The sequence below is a fragment of the Pan troglodytes genome, chromosome 5 (genome assembly GCF_028858775.2).
Source record: "Pan troglodytes isolate AG18354 chromosome 5, NHGRI_mPanTro3-v2.0_pri, whole genome shotgun sequence".
Taxonomy (NCBI): domain Eukaryota; kingdom Metazoa; phylum Chordata; class Mammalia; order Primates; family Hominidae; genus Pan; species Pan troglodytes.
In genome coordinates, this window is record NC_072403.2 from 9,127,798 (window position 1) to 9,147,846 (window position 20,049).

The 20,049-nt window shown below is 47.2% G+C and overlaps 1 protein-coding gene and 1 long non-coding RNA gene across 5 annotated transcripts in view; one reads left to right on the forward strand and one right to left on the reverse strand.

Moving 5' to 3' along the window:
* The window catches only part of LOC129144208 (uncharacterized), a 38,417-nt gene extending 18,781 nt beyond the window's left edge, over nucleotides 1-19,636 (forward strand). For both annotated transcript variants that reach the window (XR_010157881.1, XR_008548402.1), the window contains exon 5: nucleotides 17,057-19,636. This is a non-coding gene — a long non-coding RNA (uncharacterized LOC129144208). The remainder of the gene's footprint in view (nucleotides 1-17,056) is intronic.
* Nucleotides 1,816-19,723, reverse strand: TUBB2B (tubulin beta 2B class IIb). Of its 3 annotated transcripts, none has more exons than XM_054685577.1 (5): nucleotides 19,632-19,723; nucleotides 14,953-15,356; nucleotides 4,423-4,531; nucleotides 3,751-3,861; nucleotides 1,816-2,456 (listed from the first exon to the last, which is right to left on the reverse strand). In XM_054685577.1, the coding sequence occupies exons 2-5, from the start codon at nucleotides 15,025-15,027 to the stop codon at nucleotides 1,831-1,833; spliced, it is 921 nt and encodes a 306-aa protein (XP_054541552.1). In that variant the 5' UTR covers nucleotides 15,028-15,356; nucleotides 19,632-19,723; the 3' UTR covers nucleotides 1,816-1,830. The 3 variants fall into 3 exon arrangements, with proteins under 3 accessions (XP_054541552.1, XP_024212789.2, XP_063668827.1); XM_024357021.2 differs by having other exon boundaries at nucleotides 14,953-15,383; nucleotides 19,632-19,717; XM_063812757.1 differs by lacking the exon at nucleotides 14,953-15,356 and having other exon boundaries at nucleotides 19,632-19,650.
* Between the last annotated feature and the right edge of the window lie 326 nt (nucleotides 19,724-20,049).

Consider the following 20,049-nt stretch of genomic DNA (forward strand, 5'->3'; position numbering starts at 1 on the left):
AGGTGCCCAAGGTGGTCAGGGTCCAGTTTGCTTTTATACATTTTAGGGACACAGAAGGCGTCAATCAATACATATAAGATACACATTGGTTTGGTCTGGAAGGGTAGGACAACTGGAGGGAGGGGGGCTTCCAAATCATAGATAGATTCAAAGGTTTTCTGACTGTCAATATGTAGAAAGAGTTATCAATAGAATGCCTGGGTTATGATAAGGGATTGTGGAGACCAAGGTTTTGTCATGCAGATGAAGCCTTCAGGTAGCAGGCTTCAGAGAGAATAGATTGTAAACATTTCTCATCAGACTTTAAGAGTCTGTTCTATCAGCATTTCCAAAAGGGAGGAGGGAATGCAGAGACATGTCCAGCTCCCACTTCCCATCATTGCCTGAATGAGTTTTTCAGGTTAACTTTGAATGACCTTGGCTGAGAGGAGGGTTCCATTCAGATGGTTGGGGGGGCCTTAGAATTTTATTTTTGTTTTACAACACTCACCTTTTCCCGGTTGTTCAATCAAGCATAAATCTAGGTACTGCTGTGACAGGATTTTGCAGGTGCAATTAAGTTTCCAAGTCAGTTGACCTTAAGATAGAGAGATGATCTCATTGGCCTCCCCTAATCACATGAGCCCTTTTGAAGAAGAAGATTTCTCCACCCATTGACAGACAGGATATTCGAGTTTGGAAGCAGTAGAGACCCCCTCCTGATGACCTTGAAGGATCCGCTAGCCTGCTATGGAGAGGGCCATGTGGCAGGGAACAGAAGGCAGCCCCCAGGAGCAGGAAGCAGCCTCTGGTCAAAGGCCAGCAAGAAAACAGGAACCTCCGCCTATGACCGTGAGGACCTGGCCCCTGCTGAGCACGTGAGCAAGCATGGGAGAGGCCCCTGAGCTCCTGATGAGTGCAGCCCTCCCAGACCTGCTGGACTCCCAACCAACGGAAACTGTAAGGTGATCATGGTGTGTTAAGCTGCTGACTTTGTGGTAACCTGTTAAAATAGCAAACTAGTACACGATTTCTTCTTTGATGAGTGATGTAGGTCAGGTGCCCCAAAGCACGCCTTGAGGCTAGGATCTGAGTGGAAGTTGATGAGGGCAGTGTCTGTCCTGGGAAGCGTTGGAAGTGCTGTGGGGTACAGAGCCAGGAAAGAGAAGGAAGCCAAGGGGCTGCCTCAGAACAGGTTACTGCTGCAGGTGGCAAGGGTTCAACCCAGGGGCATCTGTCAGAGACAAGGCAGAACTTCACTCTGCGTTGCCCCACCTGAGTGGAGGGGAGCTGGCTATTTAGCCTCCAGAAAGAGGTTTACCTTGCTGTACAAATGACCCCTGGGGCAGGTCACAGTTTTTTTCAGTAAGAAGCCATTAGCAGGTCTGAGAAAAACAATGGCCAAAGGCACAGGGTGGGTCCAACAGTGTCTGCTACAAAGAATTTTGATGGGAAAGTCCTTGTATCTACTGACAGTGGCCTTCAGCCATTGGCCCTGCTGTGTCCCCTTAGCTGACACGTCTGTCTTCTGCAGCTGCCATTCAGATTCCTGTCATTTTCATGCTGCAGCAGTGCTCTCCTCACTAGCTAAGCATTTCTAGTCCCTCTCTGGACCCACCATGAAGCAGGATTTTAAATACTTTGTAATCTAGAGAGGCACTGGACTCAGAGCTGAATGCAAAGGCCAGAGATGCTCTCACTCATTTAGTTGTTCTTGTCTGAAGGCTGGGATGATGCAGGTCTGATTACGTCACCGCTGGAGAGCCTCATCACACTGGTGACTCACAGGAAGCTGTCCTGGTTCTTTGTGCAGCTGCTGAAGAACATTTCACTTTCCCCGCCCCACTCCTCTCAGTGTATGGATGCTAGGCAAGGGCATGTCACCTGCTGGGTGAGCTCGGGCACCGTGAGCGCCCGGTACTGCTGGCTGCCCCGGCTGGTCAGGGGCGCGAAGCCGGGCATGAAGAAGTGCAGGCGAGGGAAGGGCACCATGTTCACCGCCAGCTTGCGCAGGTCTGCGTTCAGCTGGCCCGGGAAGCGCAGGCAGGTGGTGACCCCGCTCATGGTGGCCGACACCAGGTGGTTGAGGTCCCCGTAGGTGGGGGTGGTCAGCTTCAGGGTGCGGAAGCAGATGTCATACAGGGCCTCGTTGTCAATGGAGTAGGTTTCATCTGTGTTTTCCACCAGCTGGTGGACAGAGAGGGTGGCGTTGTAGGGCTCCACCACCGTGTCTGACACCTTGGGTGAGGGCATGAAGGTGTTCATGGTGCGGTCTGGGTACTCTTCCCGGATCTTGCTGATGAGCAGGGTGCCCATCCCGGACCCCGTGCCGCCCCCCAGAGAGTGGGTCAGCTGGAAGCCCTGGAGACAGTCACAGCTCTCTGACTCCTTCCTCACCACATCCAGGACCAAGTCGACCAGCTCGGCTCCCTCTGTGTAGTGGCCCTTGGCCCAGTTATTCCCGGCTCCGCTCTGGCCTGCCTAAAACATCTGTCATTTTGACTATGGAGGAGAAGGTAGGACTGGTCTTAGATTGGCAGATTCTTCTCTTTTGAATACTCTTCTTTTACCTGAAGAAATATTTTTCTTCTTCTTTTTTGTTTTTTTGAGACAGAGTAGTGCTCTGTCGCCCAGGCTGGAGTGCAGCATCTCCATCTCGGCTCCCTGCAACCTCTGCCTCCCAGGCTCAAGCAATTCTTCTGCCTCAGCCTCCCTAGTAGCTGGGATTACAGGCACCTGCCACCATGCCCAGCTAATTTTTATATTGTTAGTAGAGACGGAGTTTCACCATGTTGGCCAGGCTGGTCCCAAACTCCTGACCTCAGGTGATTCACCCACCTCGGCCTCCCAAAGTGCTGGGATTACAGGTGTGAGCCACTGCACCTGGCCAGAAATATTTTTCTATGTTAGTGACCCTCAAAAACCCTCGGGATCATAATAAAGTTAGAATTAAGTTTAGCAAATCTGAGGCCATTGACTGAGGAAGAGGATAGGGTTAGAAAACTTAATTGGTTTTGAAATACATACATTTATAAGAGGCATTCTCTTTATACTCAAGTACAATTAAACAGGCAAGGTGAAGGCAGTGTGACCAGGAGAGAAGTTGGCCTCAGCATCTGTCTAGCTCTGGTCATAACCTGTGCTTTTGGCTCCTGGCTCTTTATGTGTGTATGTATGTATGTATGTATGTATGTATGTATGTATGTATGTATTTTTGAGACAGAGTCTCTGTTGCCCATACTGGAGTGCAGTGGCACAGTGGCACGATCTCAGCTCACTGCAAGCTCCGCCTCCCGGGTTCACGCCATTCTCCTGCCTCAGCCTCCCGAGTAGCTGGGAATACAGGCACCCGCCACCACACCCAGCTAATTTTTTGTATTTTTTGTAGAGATGGGGTTTCACCGTATTAGCCAGGATGGTCTCAATCTCCTGACCTTGTGATCCACCCGCCTCGGCATCCCAAGACCCCTGGCTCTTTGAAGTCCTTTCAAGTTGCCTATAGCCTATGAAGCCTGGCTTGAAGCTTTTCCTTGCTCTTTCTTCCTTCCAGTCTGAGGCTGCTCTGCACTGGGAGGGCTGCAGCAGCCCTCTGCAGGCTGGCGTTGATCTGTGAGCCATGACCGCCCATGGACTGCATGGAGCTAGGCCAGGACTCAGGGCTGCCGTGGACACAGTGTCACCTTGGCACTGAACACTAAGAACTGTGCTTTGCAGGGCTGTTAGGAAGAAGGTGTGTCATTTGGCCAGTTCCCAGTGATCATGACTACATACCGAACACGAAGTTGTCTGGCCTGTAGATCTGGCCGAAGGGTCCAGACCTGACGGAGTCCATGGTGCCAGGCTCCAGATCCACCAGGATGGCCCGAGGTACATATTTGTTACCTGCCGGGAATGAGAACTGACTTAGACCCGGGCTCCGGGAGAGAGTCAGAGCAGCATTCAATTCCAGCATCTGAGACAAAAGGAAAAGAGGATGTTTTCTGCTTTTAAGAAAAAGGAGGTCCTGGCCGGGCGCGGTGGCTCACGCCTGTAATCCCAGCACTTTAGGAGGCCAAGGCGGGCAGATCACAAGGTCAGGAGATCGAGACCATCCTGGCTAACACGGTGAAACCCCGTGTCTACTAAAAATACAAAAAATTAGCCGGATGTGGTGGCGGGCACCTGTAGTCCTAGCTACTCGGGAGGCTGAGGCAGGAGAATGGCGTGAACCCGGGAGGCGGAGCTTGCAGTGAGCCGAGATCGTGCCACTGCACTCCAGCCTGGGCGACAGAGCGAGAAAACAGGCAGGAATCTTAGGAAACAACGAAGCGTGTTTTTCCAGCAGTTGGCATTTGAAATGAATATGCAAGAAGCATGCCTTTGTCACGTGCATGTTCCTAGAATGTTTCATCTCCCACATCATGGAAAGCAAGGATTCCTGGGCACACACATCCCGCTACTCACCAGCAGCCTCATTGTAGTACACGTTGATTCTCTCCAGCTGCAAGTCACTGTCTCCATGGTAACTGCCTGTGGGGTCGATCCCATGCTCATCGCTGATGACCTCCCAAAACTGAAATGAAAAAAGAACCACACCATGGCTCTGCATGCTGAATGTCACTAAGGATGGCCTTGTCCTCCTCCCATGTCCTTGGAACAGGGGCTTTTGTGGTCAGACAGTTAGTAAGTGCTAGACAGAGAGCAAAGAGCTGCACCCCCTATTTCCTGCAGCAGCCACTGCTGAGGGGCTTGAAAATCCGCAGAGCATCGGCCATATTATGGGGATAGACTGAAAGGCTGGGAGGGGCCCTGGAGGAGGAGGGGACACAGCAGATGCCCTTCTAGGGAGAGGGTGGGGAGAGTAGAGAAGTGGAGAAGGGGTACAGGAAGGCTGTGTCACCCCAGGCAGGGCTGAATGCCATTGCATCCGGGATGATTGATGGGTCGTGGCAGGACCAAGGACAGGGGGACCCACTCTGTGGCTGCCTCCAGGGATCAAGCTCTCTTGGCACAGATCCCAGGCACTCCTGCAACAGTGCAGGTTTAAGCCACCGATCTACATGCTGGCACTGACCACCGGAGGGACTGGGCGAAGGGCAGCAGGAGCCTGGGAGGGCACCTGGGCAGCAGTGGAAGGAGCTGGCCATCGTGAGGGCGCTGGCTGCATTGTGAATTTGCAGTAGGGAGGGGGTGAGGGAGTTGGGTGGGCAACATGGCGGTTCTCAAAGAGACCACGTCCTTGTACAGGTGCCCACCCCGACCCATGCACCAGACCCGCTGCTGACTCCCCTGCTGGGGTTGGTAATGTAATTATAGCCTCCACCCAGTGCTGTCACCTGCTGCCTTGGGGGTGGGCAGCAAGAGCATCATGGTATATGTCATCATGTCTAGACAGTGCCTGAGCAGGGCAATTTATCTGACACCCTCGCCTGTGGGCATCAGATGACCCTATGGTCAGATAAACACAAATCCAAGCTGGGAGCAATGGCACCTGACTGGACTTGCAACTCTTCAGGAGGGTGAGATGGGAGAGTTGCTTGAGCCCAGGAGTTCAAATCTAGCCTGGGCAACACGGTGAGACCCTGTCTCTTAAAAAAATGGAAATCCAGACTTAGATAAAAAGAAACTAGGGCGGGCGCGGTGGGTCACGCCTGTAATCCCAGCATTTTGGGAGGCCAAGGCAGGAGGATCACCTGAGGTCGGGAGTTTGAGACCAGCCTGACCAACATGGAGAAACCCCGTCTCTACTAAAAATACAAAATTAGCTGAGTGTGGTGGCGCATGCTTGTAATCCCAGCTACTCAGGAGGCTGAGGCAGAGAATCACTTGAACCCGGGAGGCGGAGATTGTGGTGAGCCGAGATCACACCATTGCACTGCAGCCTGGGCAACAAGAGCAAAACTCTGTCTCAAAAAAAAAAAAAAAAGAAAAGGAAAGGAAAAAAGAAACTAATCAAAAAGCCTATTGAAATAAAGAGAATGCTCTGGTTTTATTAACCTGTGTCAATCCAAAATCAACTAGATAAAGCTTTTCTTTAGTAGGGTGGGGTATACAGGACTTGCAGAAGCTTTGTTATGGAGGAGGGCAAGTGGATGGGTAGACAGGTGGCAAAATCAGGTCTTTTCAACAGGAAATATTTTTCTCTACACTCAGCTGATTGTGCAACTGAGCCTTTCAGGAAGACAGTGCACCTCTGAGTGCTTGCGTGAAAGGCAACATTTAGGGATTTATGGGTAAAAGCCCAATTGAAGTTTGGTCAAGCCAAAGTCATTGGTAAAAAATTGGCAACTGTGAGCCCGTGGTTATTCTCTCATTGTTTCTGACACACAAAATCTGTCCTTCAATGCTATTAGGGATGGAATAGCCTTCACTGTATTCAATGGTATTAGGGATGGAATAGCCTTCACTGTATTCAATGCTACTAGGGATGGAATAGCCTTCACTGTATTCAATGCTACTAGGGATGGAATAACCTTCACTGTATTCAGTGCTATTAGGGATGGAATAGCCGTCACTGTATTCAATGCTATTAGGGATGGAATAAGCTTCACTGTATTCAATGCTATTAGGGATGGAATAACTTTCACTGTAAGGTTGAGGCGGGTTCAATTAGGTCTCAGGGGTGTGCTGGCCTTCATGTTCTCAATGGCCCGGAAGATCTAGCTGTGTCATCTGCTGACTGTGTTCTAGAATGACAGGTGTTAGAGAGTCTTAGAGATCAGCATTCAAGAGAGGTATACCTAGCATATGTTTAAAATAATAATTATTAACCCTTTTCCCATTTAGAAAAAAAAAGGACAGCTGGCTGCTAGTGCTCATTGAATTTTACATGAACACATTCTTTGAGGCCAAAGCAAATCTGACTGATTTTCAATGTGGAAGTAAAATATAAAAACTGTTTTTGAAGTTTTATTTCTAAACAGACCTAATATCAGAATCATCTGAATCATCTGAGCTATTTATTTTAGAAAAATTGGATTCATCACATGAGTCTTTGGCCAACAACTGTTTAATGATGTTAACATCACGCATAGGAATGCTCCGTTTTCTAGGCTCTGACATTTTCAGTGATCAAGAATTACTATATTTTGTAAATGGAACTACCACCACTAAAACCAGAATGCTATATATAGAATGATGTCTTTTGTTTCCAATGTCAATATGCTAGAGAAATGCAAAAGTAATAATAAAAGCAAGGTCTTTCCTGGCAGAGGTATCTTTGGGTAAATGCTGCAGCTGGAAGTGCTGCCGGCAAGTGTTCTCAGGGCAAATGGTAAAAGGGTTAAAGGTTAAATTAGACAGCAACCAAGATTTGAGGTTTGAAGGAAGCTAGCCTAAAAGGCCTTGAGACGTTGGGCCTGGAGTGTCCTTAAGCAGAAGTATAAGGACAATGGTGGCAATTCAATGCATTTCCTGGTTTGCAGTCTGAATATTTTTGGTGACGGCATAGACATCAGAGAGGTCTGTGGAAACATATGCACATCAATCACTTCTGACTGCACAATCCCAAGTGCCCTGTGGGAAGCTAGGATCATGTCCTATGCCAGCCAATTGTTGTGGGCCACTCACTGGATTTCTTTAATTCTCTGGTGATGATGTTAGTGTCTTTGGTAAGACTGTCCACAGTTCTGGTTGTTTCCTGAAACAGAGCATGGAGAATGTGGGAGCCTGGGTGAACTAACTGAGTGGCCCACTACAGCAGCTCCAGACACAAAGCTTGTCCATCCACAACCTACAGCAGCATGAAGCCTTTCCAGTGTCCTTCCAACCTCTTAGCCTCTTGTTCTACGGCTTCTTGGGATCCTGATGAGGAAGGAATGTCACAGTCTCTTTCTGGGGCTGAGATTCAGTGCCTTGGCTTGTAGATGTAAAGTTTTTGTAGATCTTTTGGACTGTCTAGTGCCTGAAAAACTTAAATCCGTGATAATCTAGTAGTAGTTAAGACAAGAAGAGAAGGCGGGCTAATTAAAGATTTGAAAAGCACTAAGAGGATTAGCTAAATAACAGGATCTATTCCAACCAGCAGGCATGCTTTTTCCTTTCCTGTCCAGCCCCCTTCCCATAGGAGACAATTTGTAGATCAAAGAGGTCATGTTCACTCAAAGCTTGCACTCCTGTTCTAGACCACGTTCCAAATATTATGGTGCTTGAATATCGTTCTCAGATTGCCCTGAATCCACTTCCAATGCCTGATGAACCCTTCTCCCTGGGTCAGTCCTCCTGAGGGTAGGCCATGCCTGTCGTGTGCACCCCTAGAATCAAGAGGCACTCCAGGGGTAGCTGCCTGTGAAAATGATGGAATTTGGATGCCTAGTCTAGGACATCCACAAACATGCACCCAAACCACAGTAAAAACTATGAACAACAAAGCTTATGTGAGCTTCCATAACACTCCATGTGTGTTGTCATATGTTGATACTGGGAAAGTAATATGCCCTGACTCCACAAAAAAAACTACATTTGACTCCCCTGGACTTCACTGTAGGCACTTTTCCCTTGGTTGGTTTTGATTTGTATCCTTTCCATGTAAAAAAAAATCATTACTGTAAGTATAATAGATTTCAGTTAAGTTCTGTGACTCCTTGTAGTAAATTATCAAACCTAAGGCTGATCTTGGAGACCCTTCTATTTGCAATTGATTTCAGAAGCAACAGTGGTCTTAATGACTGGTCCCTCTGACATTACAGGTCGCCAAAACACTTCACAGTTGGTGTCATAGGTGGGATTCACTAGCCCCACCCTGACTCACTGAAACATGTGATTTGAGAGGAAGAAGGAGGAAAGGGCTGGGGGTGATTAAAGGTTGGAGGTGATGAACCTTTGATTACTGGATGGCCACAGGGTTGCCGGCGGTTTGGAAATAATGCTGTGCTGCAATTAGTTGCTGGAGGCAGAAGTTACCAAAGGAATTTAGAAATAACGGCTCCAATTCTGAGGAGCTGGTAGTGGATATATAAGGAAATGAAAAGTAACAAGGAACAAGCTAGTACCAATCTCTTGGTTATTGTTATCTGTAATAACTAAAATAAAAGTAAGAGTATTGGGATGGATCCTAAGGCTGTCCTAAGCTTGGATTCAGGTGGGTCCAAGCTACAGCCACTAACGTCAGTGCTGCTACCAGAGGGAACAGTTAAGCAGATGCAACCAATAGCTAAGATGTGCAGGGGAATGGGGGAAGGACAGAGGAGAAAGTCAAGGGACTCATCCCAGCAGGGCAGAAATCTTTCAGTGGTTATTAATGGGATGAATACAGCAGACCTTGATGGAGTGAAGACAAAAGCCTAATGCAGCACTCTCAGAAACTGTAGGGACTGATGGGAGCCCCTGCTTGTCCCCCAGCAGTGAAGGTTCTTTTTTTTTTTTTTTTGAGACAGAGTCTTGCTCTGTCGCCCAGGCTGGAGTGTAGTGGCATGATCTTGGCTCACTGCAACCTCTGCCTCCTGGATTCAAGTGATTTTCCTCCTCAGCCTTCCAAGTAGCTAGAATTACAGGCATCCGCCACCGTGCTCGGCTAAGTTTCATATTTTTAGTAGAGATGGGGTTTCACCACGTTGACCAGGCTGGTCTTGAACTCTTGACCTCAGGTGATCTGCCTGTCTCGGCCTCCCAAAGTGCAGGGATTATAGGCGTGAGCCACCGTGCCCGGCTGTGAAGGGCTTTAAATAAATCTGCTTTATTCACTTTAAACAAACTCTGCTTCATAGTTTGGAGGAATTTTAAAAGCCAGCAAGCAAGGATGACAATGAGAAATCTGATTTTGAATCACTGAGGCAATGGTCTCACAATCTAATCAGGATGAAGATTGACAAAAGGGCCTGAGTCCCTTGGCCCCATCTTCAGCTGGGGAACTGAGGGTGTATGCATGCACGTGGGTAAATGGTCAGCAGGTGAAGAGGAGACATTTCTAGGACTCCTTGACACACGAGGCCCATGCACTGTGATTCCAAAAGCTGTTGAAGTTCTAAGGGGCTATAGTTAGATTGAGAGGAAATGGGAATGAAATATTGAAGAAATTAAGTGAAAGTTTGGATGAAATTTGGAATGTCTGAATGGACTTTATGTGAAGTAGTGGTATCTCCTTTACCTGAGTTTATTAAGCGGATGGATATTGAGTCTGACTGGGGACTGCTTCCCTCACCTAGTATTATAAAACATTAAGCATGTAAATCTACCCTTCAGCCAATATTGGCTGAACATGCCAAAAATAGGAATCAAGAAAATTACCTGAGCCCATGCAGGTTGTTAATTTTACTAGAGTAATGATGGAGACAGATTATCTGTGCAATGTGCCTGTGTGGAGGGCAGGCTGGAACTTATGGCAGTAGCCTCTGAGACCCACCCAGTGAGGACTACTGGGATTTTGGACTAGGAAAATTCCATTCAAAAGGCAATTACTTACTCGCCTTCTACTGGACATTGATTGAAACTGCCCTAGGACCGAAGGACATAAACTGATCTTAAAACCTGAAATATTCAGAATGTCTTGGGCAATGCCAGAGAAACACTCTAATGGAGAAAAGAGTGCTCAGAAAAGCTCCACAGTAAAATGGAATTGGTTTATGCAGGATCATGGTAACAGGGGAATGCAAGGAGGAGATACTTGTGAGCAAGGAGCCTCTTCTCCCCTAGCATTCACTTTGGAACCACCCGAGGAGCTGCTGGGCCCTATAACCAGTTGAGTGTTACCCTATAAACAACTTTTATTGATCAACAAAGAGCTACTTGGTTTATGGATGGCAGTTCCAATGTGAGCAGACAGCATCCTATTTGGAAGGCGCCATTCTGATTGAACAAGGTACAAACAAATCAGCTCAGTGGGCTGAGATGCATGCCGTTTGCCCCTCTGTTTGAGTTTTTGCCGACTCATGGGCAGTAGCCAATGGCCTGGCCATAGACTAAGCCAGGTGGCAATGGAAAGCTGGCCTCTTAAAGGGATGCCCATATGGGGCACAGCCTTGTGGAAATTACTAGGAGAATGTGAGGGCTACGTTGAAGTAGGACATGTCAGCACCCATCAGAACGCCCTTCCAGGATGAGAAAGTGGTTGGAATTGGCAAGTGGGTATCCTGTGCACTTGCTTGGGTGGCCTCCTGGGTTCATGGAAGGAGTGGATGGGGGCAGTGGGGATGCTGCAGTATAGACATGGCTGAATCCACATGTGTTCCTCTTGTGCTCTCTGAGGCACACAATACCAGCTGCTCAGTCAGCCAGCAAGAGAAGCAGAGACTGCGGATGGTGGTGGGGCAGATTCTCCAGGGCAAGGCCCTGCACGGAGCTGCCAAGTTGGTCTGATGCTGATGGTCCCTGGGGTCTACAAATGGATCCTGACAGGAACAGGCACCTGCTCTGGACTGGCTGTTGACCAGTGGTAGATGCAGATGTTCAAAATACTGCAAAAGGACTAGAATTGAAAATATTGCCCCAATTTAGACCACTGAATCACACTGAAACTGCATTTGCAAAATTATGACAGTAAGAGAAATCTGACATAGCTGACTCTGTCTGGCTTCTAACCTCTAAGCTGTCCTTGTTCATTCCTGGGCATAGGCTAAGCTAACCTAGAGAGGAATTTAGTTCATAGGTTAACCTTAAAGCAAGCAGATAATAGCCCTTTCCAAAACTACACCTTTTCTTGTTCAAGCATCAAATTGCTTTTTTAACACTAATGAAAGGCTGCAGATTAAGATTAGGAAGGGGTCTGAACTCTGCTAACATGTAGGCATAGTGAAACAATAACCAGCCATTGTTCTAGAGGGCATAAGAGTCATAACCTTCCCAATTGCTCCTATAGATAACATCACTACTGTCAAACCCAAGACGGGTGTTCAAAACTCTGCATCCTGATGAACCAGCTGGCACCACCCAGAATGGGAAACTGGCTCAACTAGTTTTGTGATCCCACCCAGGAACTCAAGAGCAGCAGGAAGACAGCTTCAACCCCCTGTGATTTTATCCTCAACCCAACCAATCAGCATTCTCCGTTCCCTAGCCCCCTCCCTGCCAAATTATCCTTTAAAAACCCTAGTATCTGAATTTCTGAGGAGAGTGATTTGAATAGTCAACTCTTTCCTTTTGGCCACCCTGTGATAGTTAAACTCTTTTATTTATTTATTTATTTATTTTTTTGAGATGGAGTCTTGCTCTTGCTGAGCTGGCTGGAGTGCAGTGGCACAATCTTGGCTCACTGCAACCTCTGCTTCCCAGGTTCAAGCGATTCTCCTGCCTTAGCCTCCTGAGTAACTAGGATTACAGTCACCCGCCACCACGCCCGGCTAATTTTTTTGTATTTTTAGTAGAGACGGGGTTTCACCATGTTGGCCAGGCTGGTCTTGAACTCCTGACCTCAGGTGATCCATCTGCCTCGGCCTCCCTAAGTGCTGGGATTACAGGCATGAGCCACTGTGCCCAGCCATTAAACTTTTTCTATTGCAAAAAAGCTGCTGTTCTCAGTGCATTGGCTTTTCTGGCCAGAAGGCAGGATGAACCGATCAGGCAATTACATTTCTTTGGAACACACTTTAACCCTCAGAATAAAAGTTTGATAGAGAAGTGGAACAGGCAATTGAAACATGCGTTGTCTAAAACACGGTGATAAAGGCGGGAAGGGCTGGCTCACACGCCTTCATGCACACACTCCACAAGAGGGGCCCAAGAGAGTGCACACTGGACACAGTCCTCGACTTTTCTATGGGATCTGGGGAGGCAGGGATAGGGGGATGCTAATGTGACCACACAGTTCTTCCCTATGTCACTTCACCTTCCGTTTTTCCTACCTGATGCAGCGGCCCCAGGATCATGGCAGCAATGGTAGGTGCCAGAAGGAGGGATGATCCCTAAGCAAGAAGCTAGAACCAGGCCTTTAAAGCTTTGTGTCAGAATTCCTGGGGGCCTGATGATGTGAGCTGTGCCTTCACCGTCTGGCAAAATTGGGGTTAGTGTTGAATGCAGCTGTGTTACCTGGTTGTTGGGAGAGCTCACTAGTTCTGTGCCTGTGTGCCCCATCCTATATGAGTGGAAAAGGACTGGGGGAGAAGTCCTTGCTTCGCCATGCTTGCTTCTGGCAGTCTATACCGGCATAGTGGCCAAACCTAATGTCCTTTCCAAAGATGGAAACACTGGAAAAAATAAAATGATAAATAGAGAGAAGGAGAAAGGCAGCTAAGAGCAAAGGGATGAATAAATGGTTTATGCCATGAGGGAGATCTGATATTTACTTTGGCGCTTCAAGAAAGACTCCGAGCGAGAGATGATATTGTCTCTTTGTTTGTTTGTTTTGTTTTTTTAGACAGAGTTTCACTCTTGTTGCCCAGGCTGCAGTGCAATGGTGTGATCTTGGGTCACTCTAACCTCTGCCTCCTGGATTCAAGCGATTCTCCTGCCTCAGCCTCCCAAGTAGCTGGGATTACAGGCATGCACCACCATGCCTGGCTAATTTTTGTATTATTAGTAGAGACGGGGTTTCATCATGTTGGCCAGACTGGTCTCGAACTCCTGACCTCGAGTGATCCGCCCACTGGCCTCCCAAAGCGCTGGAATTATAGGTGTGAGTCACCGCTCCTGGCTGTTACTGTCTCTTACCACAGTAATATACCTGATGCCTGAAAAGGTAGAGCTATGGATTGCTGAGACTGCATGTGCTTTCGGAACCTGACCATGTCAAATGAAAGTCTGCAAACCTGAGTGTTAGCACTCAGGAGACATTTTGGTCATATGATATAATGATTGATGGTCATTCGATTGATGATTGATGGACATTTTGGTCATACGATATGATGAAACTGGAGTAATTGATAATGACTAAGTAGGACTCTGGTAATGTGATGATATCTTTTGGCATTTATTTTTCAGGTTACCATACTGTGATGTGATGTAATACTGGCCTCATTACCAATAAGAGTCAACTACCTTATATAAACAAGTCTTAGAATAATGCTGATATTGATGATCAAATATATTGAGAGATTGAGTTAAAACTTCTCTTCAGGTTGTAATAAAATGACTGGCCTGAGGAAGAACTGGGTTTAGCTGACTATTACCTAATTTCTATGCTAAATAGCTCAGTATAAATTTATCAGAAGGTACAAATAACAGCAGATCAAGGGAGGAAAAGAGTAATCAAATTATTAACAGTATAAAAATATGAAAATGTATGTAATGGCTTTATAGGACAGATGAGTTGCCCACTATTGCTCTATCTGTCTAATAAACACTACACTAACTATAGATGCCTAAACAAAGACGATTGTTTTGCTGTATAAGAAAGCCTTGGCCAAATGCCAGAGGGTAGTTTACGTAGTGAAAAATTGATTTTGCCCAAAGAGAGGTCCAGCCTTTGCCATTGGCTCCTAGGAGGCGATCTCTAGGCCCCTGGAATGTCCTGACTAACTGGAGTGTCTTTGCTTTGGGGGGGTTAGCCACCAGACAGCCTAACAATGTGATTCATGACATATGCTTTGTGCCACATGCTATCAGTTCCAATCTCCCAGGGACTGGAGATGAAAGGTATCAGCCCTGCCTCCAGGAGGGGCTGGGCAGTAAAGGCCAGCCATGTGGGCGGTGTGTGGTCAAGCCTGGATAAAAACTCTGGACCCCAAAGGCTCAGGTGGGCTTTCCTGGTTGGTGATGCTCTGGGCATGCTGTCACACATCAATGCTGGTGAGGGCGGAGTTAACAGTGTGTAGGACCCCACCGGGAAAGGACAACCTGAACCTTTGCATTTGGGCCCCTCTTAGTCTCCACCTCATGTGTCTCCTCCCTTGGCTGATTTTAAGCTGTATTCTATTCCCTGTAATAAACTATAACTGTGAGTACAACAGCGTTCAGTGAGTTCTGTGAGTCCTTCTAGCAAATTGTTGAAGCTGAGGGTGGTTTTGGGAACCCTCCAAACTTGTACTTGATGTCAGAAATGAGGGCAGTCTTCTATGTGGACCCCGTGTGCCCTCTAAAGCTTCATAAATTGCCCTAACTTGCTTAGAAAATGAAGGGAATACTTACATATTGAGTGCTGAAAACCCCAGCCTTCCACTCAGCTCTTACAATGCTGGCAGCCAGGAATAAGGAGCAGGACATTGGCGTATTCTACGCTGGGAAGTATGATCAGCTCAAGAAAGACCTAATGATAATGACTGTATCAGTTAGCGTTCACTGTGTAACAAACCACCCCAAAATCTGGTGGATTAAGATGAAGCCTTTGTTAATCACAGCTTGGCAGTTTGGCTGAGCAGTTTCTCTGCTCTGGGCCAGTTCATTCGGGCCTTCGTGTTCTAGGAGAGCTTTCCTATCTTGTCCAGTGGTTGGCTTGATGTCAGCTGGAACAACAGCCATGTGTCTTCCATCGTCCATCAGGATAATCTAGGCTTTTGTGGTGGCAGAAAGGTCCCCAGCTGCTAACGTTCCATCTGCCAAAGCAAATCATGTGGTCAAACCTAGGTTGAAGAGATAGAGAAACAGGCTCCAGCTCTTGACTGACAGAGTGGCAGAGTCACCTTTCAAAGGTGTAGGCATCAGTCAGAATTCTCCAGAAACAGAATGAACAGAGCCTGACATCATAGGGCAGACCAGTCTGGCCAACAGGGTGAAACCCTATCTCTACTAAAAATACAAAAATAAGTCGGGTGTGGTGGCATGCGCCTGTAGTCCCCGCTACTCAGGAGGCTGAGGCAGGAGAATTGCTTGAAACTGGGAGGTGGTGGTTACAGTAAGCCAAGACCATGCCATTGCACTCCAGCCTGGGCAACAGAGAGATTCCATCTCAAAAAAAAATAAAATAAAATAAAATAAAATAAATATATATATATATGGTGTGTATATATATATATGGTATGTGTATATATATGGTATGTATATATATGGTATATATATAAATTTTGGGTATATATATATTTTGGGTATATATATATATATATAGGGTATATATATATTTTGGGTATATATATATTTTTTTTGGGGGGGGGTATATATATATATCCAAACAAGCAAACAGGGGTAAAAACAGAAGCATAGAGGAAATTATGTAGAGGGAAGAAAACATCTTTGAAAACCTCATGAATTTCCTCAGAGAAGAGATGATAGAGAATCTATGAAATAAGAATAGGAAGATGTAAAAAATACAATTTGGAGAATAAAGAAAAGTTCTTGAGAACTATATAAAAACACAAACGAACACATGGAGACCTTGGAAAATAGGTCAAGTGAGTCTCCTAGAAAGTGCAGTAAGAAGAGAAGGAGATGGCAAACAGGAAAGAACTGATAAGAAAATGAGGACTGGCCGGGCGCGGTGGCTCACGCCTATAATGCCAGCACTTTGGGAGGTCAAGGAGGGTGGATCACCTGAGGTCAGGAGTTCGAGACCAGCCTGACCAGTATGGTGAATCCCCGTCTCTACTAAAAATACAAAAACTTAGCCGGGCATGGTGGTGCACGCCTGTAATCCCAGCCACTCGGGAGGCTGAGGCACGAGAATCACTTGAACCTCGGAGGCAGAGGTTGCAGTGAGCCGAGATCATGGCACTGCAGTCTAGCCTGGGTGACAGAGCAAGACTCTATTTCAAAAAAAAAAAAAAAAAGAAAATGAGGACTGGGCTGGAGGTCCAACATCGGATAGATAGGAATTCCGCAGAGAATAATTTTTCTCATTTTTTTTTTTTTTTTTTTTTTTTAGACAGAGTTTTGGCTCTTGTCACCCAGGCTGGAGTGCAATGGCGCGATCTTGGCTTACTACAACCTCTGCCTCCAGGGTTCAAGCAATTCTCCTGAGCCTCAGCCTCCCGAGTAGCTGGGATGACAGGCGCCCGCCACCATGCCTGGCTAATTTTTTTTGTATTTTTAGTAGAGACAGGGTTTCATCATGCTGGCCAGGCTGGTCTCAAACTCCTGACCTCAGGTGATCTGCCTACCTTGGCATCCCAAAGTGCTGGGATGACAGGCGTGAGCCACCACAACCGGCCGAGAATAATTTTTAAAATGAGAAACATGATCATGTATCAAGAAAAATGACCAAAGAACATGGGTTTCCAGATAACAGTTCTATGTGATGAAGTCCATCACCTTCTTATAATCTGAACACATGATGTAGTTACTTTGAAATGAATTGTTTCAGGTTGGTTCCTGGGGAAACAGACTCAGAAGGAGATTTGCATGTGAAGCATGTCAGAGAATGACGAATGGAAGACTGGGGATGCCAGGAGTCAGGTGGTGCATTGCCAGGAACTGTCTCGGTCTGTCCCAAGTGTCTCTGGAGCTCAGACGACCCTCAGAGATGCCCCAAACTGAGGCAAGGGAACTAAACCTTTGTACTATCCCCCAGTGCCCAGCACTTGCCCTAAGCCGTCCCTGAGGAGGGGCTGTGACTGTGGGTGGGCTGCTCTCTTTAGCTGAAGACGACTCTAAGAGAGGGGCTCTCCGAGGGCCAGCAGCGGCCCCAACTCCCAGCAGCTGGGAGAATATGAAGGGGGAGTCTGTGGTCCATGTAACATCTGCTTTGTTAAACTGGAAGCTTCTAGTTTTGACTTCTTTGAAATCTTTAATGCTCACTTGGTCAACAACCTCTAGTTATACTGCTGACCCTCACCGCGGTCGGCCTGCAGACAGCGTGTGCTTGGGCTCCCGTGCCATGCAGCAAAAGCCGGATCCGGGAGCTCAGTGCTGAGGCCGGCAGTGGCCACAGTCACCCAGCACTGTCTGTGGGGGGCGTGTGAAGTCTCTCCAGCTCGGGGGTAGGAGGGCGACATTGAAAGGCCTATTGTTGCTGCCCAACTCGGTAACGTGGATTTCATCGGCGATTATGCAGGCATTTCGCTATTGCTAGATGTGACTCCCACACCCATCTCTCTTTTGGGTCTTATCTCCAAAAGGGGTGCTTGTTATGAGGCCCCTCAACACTTACTATGTGGCTGTGCTTATTCAAAGAACATCCAGACTATTACATTTAACTTTTTTTTTTTTTTGAGATGGAGTCTCATTCTGTGGCCCAGGCTGGAGTGCAGTGGCGCAATCTCAGCTCACTGCAAGTTCCGCCTTCCGGGTTCACGCCATTCTCCTGCCTCAGCCTCAAGAGTAGCTGGGACTACAGGCACCCGCCACCAGTCCGGCTAATTTTTTTTTTTTTTTTTTTTTTGTATTTTTAGAGACGGTGTTTCACTGTGTTAGCTAGGATGGTCTCGATCTCCTGACCTCGTGATCCACCCACCTCGGCCTCCCAAAGTGCTGGGATTACGGGCGTGAGCCACGGCGCTCGGCCTACATTTAAAAATTTTTAAGCTTACCAAAGTGACGAATTAGAAGTATTTGTATCTTAAATGACTTTTCAATTTACAAAAGATGGATCATCTAGCACCATATAAGGAACTTCCTTATTACGCTTTAAATGTAATTCAATAAACTTCTCGTTCATTGCCAAAGCTGTTTCTATATCATATCTATATCCTATTTATTCAGTGGTGCCTGTTAAGTGCAGCAAGCTTGTGAGATGGGTAGAAGAGAAGGGGAAAACATCTACATTGAACGTCTTCTGGGTTCTACAACCAGCTATGGTGCTACACACACACACACACACACACACACACACACACACACACGAAGAGGTAGATATTATCTCCTGCTTACATGTGAGGAAGCTGGTTCAGAGGGGTTAATAAAATGGCCTGGCATCACACAATGCCAGCAAAAAATCAGCAATCGCATCCCGTGCTGCCTGACAGCACATTTTCTGAAGTTTCACATCCAAGCTGTTTCCTAGGTAACCACCACACAGCCTCCAGGACCGTCTGCATAAATAGGGAGGAAGGGGGAATCCAGCCAGCGCCTCTCATTTCCTGCATCAACAATAGTGCAGGCCTTTGTCAGGGCGTTAATGTGGCGAAAACAGCCCCAAAGCTTATCCGTGGGATTCTAGTTCAAATGAGATATTTCCACTCACTGAAGGGCCCGATTCATTGAGGATCTTGCCTGTCAGAGCACTGAGCCTGTTTCTATTTTTATTCACTCCCCTGCCTTTTCCTTTTCTCCCAGGCTTTTTGTTCTCGCAGAAAGGAGTGAGTACTCCTCCTTGTTCACATGAGCCTGTGCCCCTCGAGAAACGCCAGGATCTGAGCAACCCACCCACTCCCCTGATAGGCAAAGGGCTCTGCAGAGTCCTTGCCAGTCCCCGGCCCTGGGACTGGCCAGGACAAGGCCCAGGGCCGGCATGACTCTGGGTCACAAGGTCTATTCATCTTGGTGTGGCTTCTTAGCTTATTGTGCTCCGTCCTGTGATGGTCTCTGCAGGGGGCCACAGAGACGTAAAGAACTTGCTCTCCTTTCCCTGTTGCAAGAGACAGGTCTAGGTTGAAGGACTAAGTAAGCGAGGAAAATGAGGGTGACGGCAGCCCACTCCCTTACCGCCTTTAACAATTTGATCTCCATCCAACCGAAGCATTGCCTCTATACTTTACTGAGAAGCTCAAAGGCACTTTGCTTTTATGAGCTGCTCTCTTCCGAAATAAATATTAATGACATTCAAGCTCGTGGGTGTTGCTGAAAGCCATTTTTCTCGGCAATATTCTGTGCAAAGAACAGGTTGGAAATGTCAGTGGCCAGTCATATTATGTATGGTTGTATTAGTCTGTTCTGGGATTGCTGTAAATAACTACCTGAGACTGGGTAATTTATGAAGAAAGGAGGTTTAATTGACTCACAGTTCCGAAGGCTGTACGGGAAGCATGGCTGGGAAGGCCTCAGGAAACTTATAATCATGGCAGAAAGCAAAGGGGAAACAGGCATGTTTCACATGACAGGAAAAAGAGGAAGAGAGCGAAGGGGGAGGTGCCACACACTTTCAAACAACGAGATCTCGCGAGAACTCACTCGCAAACACAAGAACAGCAAGGGGGACATCTGCCCCCATGATCCAGTCACCTCCCACAAGGCCCCTCGTCCAACACTGAGGATTCCAATTCAACAGGAGATTCGGGCAGGGACACAAATCCAAGCCATCTCAATGATTAACATCTTCACTTGCCCCTTTCAAATATCCATGGTCAGCTGCAGCGTGGCGTAGGTCGCCATCAAGAGGCAGCCGACTACACTAGCCGTGGTGCTGGCCCCCAGGGATGG